A 10,569-nucleotide genomic window follows, 5' to 3' on the forward strand; every position below is an offset into this window, starting at 1 on the left:
TTTCGAGGCATTTTCTCCTGTATTTTAGATAATGTCTCATACATTTACTGTATTTTTGGCTGCTAGAAGTGGGGGCCCGGGCCCCCTGGGCCACTTCCCTGGCTCTACTTTTTTTTTTCCTTTCCTTTGTTGGAAAATGGAAAGGATGTCGTCATTTTAACACCTTCAATCATACCCTATCTCATTAGAAATAAAATATCTGGGGGATGGCACGGACTGGAGGAAAAGTCAGGTTTTATCTTTTTTTTCCTTGGCAATTGCAAAACAAACAATAGATTTTTGTTATGTTTGGTTCATTGCTTGCGATAATGAGTGATGTTTGTGTATGATATCCTCAAACGAATTACTCCCGAATCGAGCCGAATAAGATCGACCAATCACATACCAGAACACGAGATGTTACCGAGCTAGTATCCCCAAGTGATTACGTCACGTGACCCCTTGACGAAGCGAGCGTGGAATGTAGCGTTGTTTTTCGTAGCTTTGTTTTTCGAGCGCCATCTTCACTGCCGATCTGCGGAAAGATGATTGCTCGATCCTTAGTCACGATATTTCTCTTGCTATTCTGCTTTAGGTATTCCTTAGCAGGTGAGTCTCTACCCGAGCTAGCCCGCCATAATGCATCTTTTGATAGTCTTTTGTGGTTTGTTTGGAGTGTCGTAGCTGCCGTCATGTCAAAGGCGGGAAGACTTCGAAACACACTCCCCAAGCATGGCATGTTCACTTTAGTATGTACTGTGTATGATAACATCTCAAAAGAGAAAAGCAATGTTCCTAGCTAGAACTAATACTTCTTCCCAAAATTCCTATAAGATATCACTGATTTGTTCAAACATTCTCGACTTCAAATGAAACCACCAAAGTGTAGCCAACTTTGTCTGCTCTCTGTAGCGCTAATTTATTCAATAACGTCCTATTTAATGCATACATACTTCTTCTTCTATGTCACTTGAAAGAACAGTACAAAGGTGACATACAGTTTAAGCGAAATTCAATATTGCTACTAACTTCTGAAGGGATTATTCGTGACTCTCTCGAGAGAGGTAAATCGACATGATCTTATTTTGGCTCTTGTTATGTAAAGTTCAGCCGTTTGGTTTATTTTACCAAAGTGTCCACAATGCAGGGAATCTCTCGGCAAATAAATTCGAGATTTGCTAACATGTACTTTTATTGAAGAGTTTGCGTATAGTTTTCGAGGGTTCAGTGATTAGAATTTCAAACGGTTTTAAAAAGTGACTACATCTTTTGCTACGTGCTGAGCGTGTTTTTCATCAAAGCAGTAATCGAAGCGTAGCCACTAAGAAGCACGCAAAAGTTTGCAACATTTTCGAATGAAAATCAATTACGAATTAATAGAAGTCTTTGGGGTTCTTTGCAAAGTTTTTTTTTTAGTGGGCCTTCATAAGTCAGCCATCTAAAATGGGGTTCTAACGATGTTCCAATCAAGCTATTGAAAGCTCCGATTTCAAGTTAGACCAGGTCGTTGTCGCTTGAATAATCTTTTGTATGTGAGGTATGCATATTATAAAATCGATATTATACTTTGCATGACGTTATACAGAAGCATGCGTCTTCGGTTGAAATGCAAAAAGTGATAAGAACCATAAATATATCTAGTTTTTAACATCCATTAGATAAGTGTACGGAATCCACAATATTTTAGTCGGTGTTTAAATTGTATAAGTTTTCGATTATTGCTTTGAACTATCCACCCGTTTCTATTAGATAAACCATGAACTACCTCTGAATTTCTTTGAAATTTAACAAGACAAAAAGTCTTTTTTCTATGCAGTAACACATATTCGTTTATAGAATTTACTTACTAAATTAAAGACCCCAATATTTGTACCTCAATATTGTACATAAGCCACAAATAGTGTATACTGATTACTTTAGATATAGAAAAGTGTGTTTATCCAAGTTATTTCTATCGACTTTATTTAAAACATATCATTCAATTATTGTGACAGCACCTTAGCACTCCACATTCTGGCTAGAGCCATGCTGTGACGAGAAATTGGAGGAATACGCATCTTGACATTCCAAATTCTTTTAAGAGTTTTAAATGCCACTGTGAAGATTTATAAGATAACTTTATCATTGAGCTTTCTCCCATTATCAACTGTCACTGGAAAAGTCTTGCCTAGATATCAGGGAGCCCATATCGTAATTCAAGTTATGTCATGCAGAAGACATGCATTAACGATTTTCAGAAGGAAAAGAAAATTTTCCATGTCTTTGTATGATTAGTTTAAATTTTGATAATTATTGTATTTTTACCAATTGCATGTTAAGTATTATCTTTTTTATGCCATTCATTGCGTTTTGAAAGTTATCCAATGGTGGTCATCTTTATGCTAATTTACCAGACTTGTAGGTTATGGTTATGTAATCTAATAAATTAAAACTTTCAAGTTTTGTCTTTTTCTCCTAAAAGGTGTAATCAAAGTCAGATTAGAAAAACCCAAACATAAACCAGCAAACAATTTTGTGCAATTTAAGAGTCTTCTGTCATTTGATGTATATTGTTTAAAAAACTCTAAGCATATAGTGTCATAGCAAAATCATAAATATTGCGGGCACCCCATTGTCTTGATAAAAGTTACTGCTGGGTGGACTGAAATTATATGGTTTTAGAATGTGTCCCCACTGCCTTGCCTACTTTAGTAAGGACAATGGAGTGTGTTGAGAAAACCTAGATTACTAGTTATCCTAAATCATCTCGTTTGAGAATACATACCACTTTAATTTTTTTTCTTTTTAAAATATTTTCATTTGATGATGTCAGAGCTGATGTAGAACAGCTACTGTAGATATAACCTAGAGAATATTGATGGTTTTAGACACGATGTTTGACTCTTCGGCAGAATGTCTAAAGAATATTTCACTGCCTTTTTGTATTTTAGCAATTGACACTGAGGGATACTTTGATGGCAATGCCTATGCAGAGTACTTACTGCATGACCAAGATGAAAAGATTGACTCCCCTAAGAACACTATAGAGCTGCAGTTCCGTACAATTCAACCAAACGGGCTATTGCTACATGGCAGTAGCTCTGGAGAGGAGTATGGGGACTATTTTACTATTGAACTTATCGGTGGCAAGCTCAGGTATGCAACATTAATAAATGATGGTACATACATTATTATTAAAACCTGACAAAAATAATTTCATTAGCACCTACATTGTAAAGGTTTTTTTTACATGTAATTCTGTGTTCATATGAGAATAAAATTTGTTCCTACATTTTATTTATGGCAGCCACTGGCCTGTCTCTAACACTACTTGTGAAGTCATCGGCCATAGGAAAAATATAGGGTTATAAGTTTTTATATTTTCTTCTCCAAGGTTTGCCATAAGTTTAGGACGAAGACAGGGCATAGATGACATGGTTAACATGACCCTTGGGGATGGACTCGCAGACAACAAATTCCACACGGTCCTCATTGAGCATAATAATCGTGAAGTATGGCTTTTCCTGGACCAGCTCACCCGGGATGACAAGAGGCGAAGAATAGAAACCCGATACAAGCAACTCACTCTTGATGAGTTCTTCTTTATTGGTGGAGCTCACGATATGAAAAGGATTAGAGATGTGATTTCTGGAGCTAACTTCCAAGGCTGCCTTAAGGGTGTTAGAGTCAATGGGAAAAACATCCTTCAAGCCTTAAGCGGCGATGCCACAACACTAAGGAAGTATGATGTCAAGGAGACGTGTGATGACGAGGTGTCTTTTGAACCAATGACCTTGAATGGCAGGCTTGGTCAATTCTCAATTGGGACACAGACTGCTATCAACAAGTTCAGGGGGAAGCTGTCATTCCGCACATACAAGTCATCTGGCACTGTCCTTTCCATGAATGAACGTTTCTTTCTCAACTTCACCACTGAATCAATCTCCCTAGTTGTTCTCATTGGAAAAAGCCTTACTCTTGTGTCACAGCGTCAGATGTTCCAATACGCCCCTCTGAACACTGGTATGTGGCATCATGTGGAGTTTGAGATTGGTCCAATTGCCGTTTGGATCAATGTTGATAAAATGGTGGATATGAGACCCCCAAGTGCCGATCTACCTCAAAATTTCTTCATTGGAAGTGTGCAAATTGGAGGAGATTTTGTTGGCTGTGTCTTAAACATAGAACTAAATGGTGTTAAATTTGATCCAAAATCTCTATCACCAACCGAGTACATTGAAGTTGGCACATGCCATATCACAGATTTCTGCTTCCCAACTGTGTGCCAGCATGGCAGCAAGTGTATCCAGGATGGCAAGACGTTTGGCTGTGACTGCTTGAACACTCACTACAAGGGATCTGTCTGTCAGTTTTGTAAGTACCTCTTTAATCTTAAATTATTCTGTACTGTATCTATACACATGGTGATGTTCAAGTTAATTGATAGTCATAATCCATAATAGTACAGTAAGCATTTTGTTGAGCAAGAGCATGGAGGGTTACCATGCATAGGTTTCAGGCCCGTAGCCAGGATTTTGAATGGGCGGGGGGGGGTTTCTTAAGTAGCTAGTCCTAGCTTGCAGTGGTACTCAGTTTTCCTCCATCAGGGCGGACCTTCAAGTCATGTGGGGTGGTTCTTCCGAACCCCCCCTGGCTGCGGGCCTGGGTTTTCTCACCAAAAAACTGGGTATAGCCAAAAGTTGTATACAAAATAGCCCTTCAAATGGAATACGATATGGATAAAATGAGATACACTTGTGAAGATTAACATATGCTGATGTAAATAAGATGCTTGCATTAATCTAGGCATGCGGTTATGGTTTTCACTAAGGACAACAGAATGGTTCCGTGTATTTTGGCCCCTAACGAAAAATTAAAAAAGTATATGCAGTGGCTTTTTTGTTATTACCAAAAGTCTGGCATGCACATTTTATTTTTAGCGTGAAGGTAAACCAAACCTTAAGGTTTGCAGGACCAGAAATCAATATCATTATACCCAGAATGTTTTTTTAAATTGAGTAATGCTATATCAAGGTAACAACATAATGATCCCACTCAAAATCCTTTGATAATAAAATAAAGGCAATAATTCCCCTTTTGCTTCCCATAACTTATACCTAGTGTGTCCCATTCTCATTATCTGCAAAGGAATCTCAATATTAAAATATGTAATGTTTATACTCTCATTTCTTTTTTTTTCCAGCCCAATATTACCGCACATGCTATGAGCTGCAGCTAGAGTATCCTGAGCTGGAAACTGGCAACTACACTATTGACCCTGACGGTTCAGGTCCTGAGGAGCCTTACCAAACCATCTGTAACATAACCACTGAGCTGGACTGGTTTGGTGATGAGATCTCACGAGTGTGGACTGAGGTGTTGACGGAGGACTGGAACGTGCTCCTTCAAAAGTACCCCCCAGAGGAAGCCCAGAAACCTGAATCTGTCATCCGAGATATTATGTACAAGCCAACTTTCTTGTCAGCTCAGATGGTAGCTATGGCGAGCGAGTACTGCAAACAGTTTGTGGAGTACCTCTGTACTGGGTCAAGATTGCTGAACAGCCTCAACCCTGCATATGGCCACTGGGTGGGGTCCCATGGACGGCACTACTACTACTGGGGAGGATCCGGCCCGCAGTACCCTGGCAAGTGTGCCTGTGGTGTCAGAGGTGACTGTCTGGACAACAAGGGCTGTAACTGTGATGCTCGTCGCAGCACCCTCGAGAGTGATGAAGGGTACTTGTTTGGCAGCAATGGTCAGATTCTACCTGTATCACAAGTCTTGTTTGGTGATGTGGATATTGATTCTGATCACTATGCAAACTATACTGTTGGACCCCTCTTGTGTTATGGTAAGATTCCCTTTGTTAATTTTTTTAAACCAGTATTTCCTTTTCTCTACTCTTTATTTATTTATTTATTTATTTATTTTCAATGTAAAGCACTCTTTGAGGAAAGTTACCGAATCTGTTTTGGTGTACCCCACCTTTCTAACCATTTCACAGTACTTAACTTATATGCAGTAGCACTCATCTAAACATGACTCGAATGTACAAGGACTTACTGTAATGTACAGGACTTACTTTCTACTGTACCTTCTCTCGCGGGTGATTGTTTTAAAAAACAATTTGTTTAAATTGAAACCCGTTTAGAACCCCTTAAATGCCTGCAATCGATCTGATCTTTGTCAAACATAATCGACTCCTTGGTAAAATATATCGAAAAAAATCGAGTGTTGATTTCTAACTTACACTTCCATATTTCCAAGGAATCGATTCGATTGTCCGCTTGTCATCTAAGACATCAAGTGGGACTGAGCACATATGCGCAAAATGGAGTGGTTTGCAACTACAGTTTTTCAGATTTTGTACCAAATCCTCAAAACTGTGATTTCATTTGCACGTGCGTCACGTCGTGCCTCGCCGATTATTAATATCTAATTTTTTTTTCAGAATTCGCAAACTAGAAGTATTGGTGATTATCTTCGCCAAAGATCAGATCGATCGCACGCTTTGAAGGGGTTACTAAACGGGTTTCAATTTGAAAGAATCTTTTTTAATTACCCGCGAGAGGGCTTCATAGACTAAAATTACAGGTCCAAACTAGTTTTTTTTTTGTGCCAGTTCTACTGTGTTCTACTCTACAATTCAAAAGACTCGCAATTCACGTTGTCCAACCTTTTTTCCTGTGCAGGTCGACCTAACAACACCGCCACCTTCAGCCGCGAGGACGGGATCATCTCTCTTCGCTACCGCGAGGGTTCCTTGGATGGGGAATATGGAGACGTGTCGCTGTTTTTCCGAACCCCCTACACTCGTGGCATCTTATTCCATCAAGGCGAGAAGACAAGAAACACTAGGGACTTTATCCAAGTGAACATCACCTCCAACGACACCGTTCAACTGTCGTACGACATCGGCAATGGACCCCAGTCGATCGTCGTACAGGTCACCGAGAATCCGCTGAACACGAATCGTCTGTGGCACAAGGTTGTGGTGTGGTTCAACATCAAGGAGTTTGGTCTGGAGGTCGACGGGATTAGGAAGATCAGACTGAACCCGCTGCAGCAGAGCAAACAGCTCGATGTGGTGGGGAATCTCTTCATTGGTGGCTACATGAGGGAAATGATGAACGGCTTTGTAGGCTGCATCAGAGGATTTGTAAGTATACTTGTTCCGCGACCGCCCAAAATTCATAATTTTTCGTGTGAAAAACGCGTTTTCAGTCTATACCCCTTAGCCAATCAATTTTCTTGCTGAAAGCATTCATATGGTTTATGGCTCGAAAGTGCGTGGTAATAGACCAGGAGGTTGATGCACTCAGATCGATATTTCCTGACAGAACCAACGAGGTCTCAAATACAGAGGAAACGTTTTTAAGGGCATTTTTTTTTCAAAATACTTACACTTTTTCGTTAATATCAATTCACGGCTCATTGACTCATCGAACGAAAAAGCACGTGATGTTGTTTTATAGTACTGGATTTTTATCCCGCTTTTGGTGTCATCTTCTTTAGTGTTGTTGCATTCTTTAGACTGTAGCTCGTATATAAATCTTTTTCTAGTATCTCTGAAAGATTGTTCATTAGTTTACTATCGGCCTGAGAAACGAGGTAATCAGTTCTCATTCCAAAGCTCATAAACATCTTTCACGTTTTCAGAAAGCGATCGAGCAATTTCTCTATTAAGGGAAACTGTGATGTTTTGAAAGACTTTCACTATTTCCCTTTTTTATATTCTCCCTTTTCGACACGGAAAAATGCATTCTGCCAATTCTTAATCCTCAGTTTGTGTTTTATTTTCACAGACTATCAATGGAGAAGTTCTCAACTTGGCCAGGCTCTCTAAGGATTTCGACTATGTGAATGAAGGATGCTACTCTGCCTGCAACAACGAGACACAGTGTAAAGGTGGAGCCCGATGCACTGATGACTACAACATCTACAAATGCGACTGTCACCTCACACCATTCTATGGCTATTTCTGTGAACAAGGTAAGCGATTAGTCTACAACTATTTGTGCTTACTTTCTGTCTTGGAATGCATCTGTGTCTTAATCGTGTTATGAGGCAAGGCGCTATCACCTTTCTCTAAGAAATTTTACTGCAAAATGCCTTCCGTCTCATGTTCAATCACAATTTCTTTCCTCGTGCGTTCGTAGTGCATGGATAAAGTAAGATTAGCGTTAGACCATCTTTGCAACAAAATCGTTCCCATTCGTTGGCGTAGGCTATTCAAAAAGCTCGATCCATTAAAGATGGTTGATCATCCCCTCTTTTTTGTTAAAATTTTAAAATATCCACAAGAAACCCCGAAAAATACCCCGAAACATCCGTATACATCGATATTTTATTGAAAATACCTTGGACTCGGTATTTTGCGGGAGCGTAATAAGGTTACATGAGTCATAGATTTCTTGGTACTGTCTTATAGATCTCGGCGCGGCGTTCAAGGAGACTGACAGCTACCTGCGCTACACGTTCCCTGAAGGCGAGCGAGACGCGTGGGGCACAGACTTCGCCGTTGGCTTCAAGACTGGTCAGTGTTCCGGAACCATCATGGAAATGACCAGTCACACCCAAGGGCACTATTTCCGTATCTCCATCCAGGACGACAACAAGCTTATCTTCAAGTACAACACCGCGGCTGGTGACGGCGGCAAGGAGATCCTCCCGCCTAAAGGCAAGTCTTTCTGCGACAACGAACGCCACACTTTCTCCATGGAACGTAAAAAGGACCTGCTAATCTACCGAGTTGACGGTGGACCGGAAATGAGAGACAGTGGAGAACGTCTGACAAAACCCTTCGAGCGACCGAAGCAGCTGCTGATCGGTGCAACTGGAGAGGGACGGTTCGAGGGGTGCATCTCAGGGGTGAAGATCACGAACTGGCCAACCGAGAAAATCATGGGCCCAACGATAGAGCCAATCAAACAGCTCCTGTATGACAATGACGACACCAACATTGTGGCCAAGGGCGTGTCCAAGTCCAAGTGTGGTCAGTGGTACGACGTGCCATCCGTTCCCACCCGTCCCATCCCTGGTCCTCATGGTGCGGCCACGCCCCCACCTGGACCCCCTGGCGGCCCCGAAGAGCGCAGGTGGAGGGTGGACGATGAGTACACCGCCATCATCGTTATCATCGTGTTGTTGGTCGTCTTGTGTATCGTGGCGGCTCTGGTGCTGGTTTACTGGTACTACACCAAGCGTAAGGGCGTGTACCACACATACGAGGACGAGCCCCTAGCCAAGAACAATGAGCCATTCATCAGTCTACAGCCCATGGGCGGAGAAGAACCCAAGCCCAAGAAAGAATGGTATATCTAGATGATACCCTAACAACAACTTGAGCGGAGTCGTGTGAGTCCAAGAAAAAGTGGTGTATCTAGATAACTTCACCAATAAAATAACAGCCACTCAAGTGAGCCCAAGAAAGAGTTGTATATCTAAATCACTCCACCCATGACGTGACAACCACTCGAGCTCAGTCAAGTTTTCTACGAAGTCAGAAAATATTCTGTCAAATTTGAGCCCTGTAAAATATAATAACGTGTTTCTGTAACTCGAGTCATACTGTAAACATTCAAAAGAAATAATAGCGCCGCGAATCTTACAAACAAACTTTTCTTACTGGATTTGCTGTCTTCACATTCAGATGTCATCCAATCCAGTTTTTTTAACAATTTAAATAATAACAGATAGCTTATAGCGTAGACTATTTCAATAAATGTACGCACCCAAAGTTTTTTTCTAATATTTTAAAAGACTGGTAGTGTGGCAGTTCCTATGAATGTTCGGCATACATATGTTTGGTGTATAGCTAATGCAATGTTTACATTCAAGATTATAAAAGACACACAAGAGGTTGTCCAGCCTACTTAGGGGCCGGCCATTTTTTTATTCTGACGGGGTCACTAATCTGGCTTTTTTATTTTCAAATCTAGGTTTGCTTTCCTATCCGTCAGATACCAAATGACCGGTGCCTTGAGAAGTTTTTTTTTTCTTTCCTCGATTTTATGTGCGGTCTTTCGCAATAACACTAGAGTTAGTAAACCACAAACAAGCTTGTACTCATACAATATACGAATGCCTGGGAAACAACACTGCCATGAATGTGTGCACTGGTTAAAAAATTGTCGTACATGCATCAGTATATTATCGGTAAGATGCTCTTTGTATAATTCCTATTTTATTTGTAGTGCAAAGTTTTCAATATTTGTAATTTTAATAAAAACGTTTTTGTGAGTGATTATAGTCCTTTCTCATTCTACTGGGAGGGAGAGTTGAACCTTCCTAAACTGAAAACGGCCCAAGATTGCCATTGTAGGAGTGTACTAAACACTTTCCACCAGTTTCTCCCGCTTTCTGGCCCCTCTTATCCAAAAACAGGAGGTTTTAGCAAATGGCAGCAGGACTAACGACAAGGACAGTCATCAATACTGTGACGAATTCCCAGTGTACAAAATAGACTCTACAAACTTTTTCATCCCAAGCCACTAAAAACATTTAACACATTCGTCCTGTTAGCACACCTTACAATTGCAAAACATTCCTGTTCTAATAATTAAAAGAACTCTATTAAATCTCTTATTTCATACATTCATTCAGCTT

General features: G+C 40.5%; 1 protein-coding gene across 1 annotated transcript; it reads left to right on the top strand.

Annotated features, from left to right (window-relative positions):
• Nucleotides 1-430: 430 nt before the first annotated feature.
• Nucleotides 431-10,207, top strand: LOC5517911 (EGF and laminin G domain-containing protein). Its single transcript, XM_032362392.2, has 7 exons — nucleotides 431-588; nucleotides 2,910-3,114; nucleotides 3,353-4,332; nucleotides 5,162-5,812; nucleotides 6,654-7,120; nucleotides 7,767-7,953; nucleotides 8,393-10,207. The coding sequence occupies exons 1-7, from the start codon at nucleotides 525-527 to the stop codon at nucleotides 9,283-9,285; spliced, it is 3,447 nt and encodes a 1,148-aa protein (XP_032218283.2). The 5' UTR covers nucleotides 431-524; the 3' UTR covers nucleotides 9,286-10,207.
• Nucleotides 10,208-10,569: the final 362 nt, after the last annotated feature.

The sequence above is a fragment of the Nematostella vectensis genome, chromosome 2, assembly GCF_932526225.1.
Source record: "Nematostella vectensis chromosome 2, jaNemVect1.1, whole genome shotgun sequence".
NCBI classification, from domain to species: domain Eukaryota; kingdom Metazoa; phylum Cnidaria; class Anthozoa; order Actiniaria; family Edwardsiidae; genus Nematostella; species Nematostella vectensis.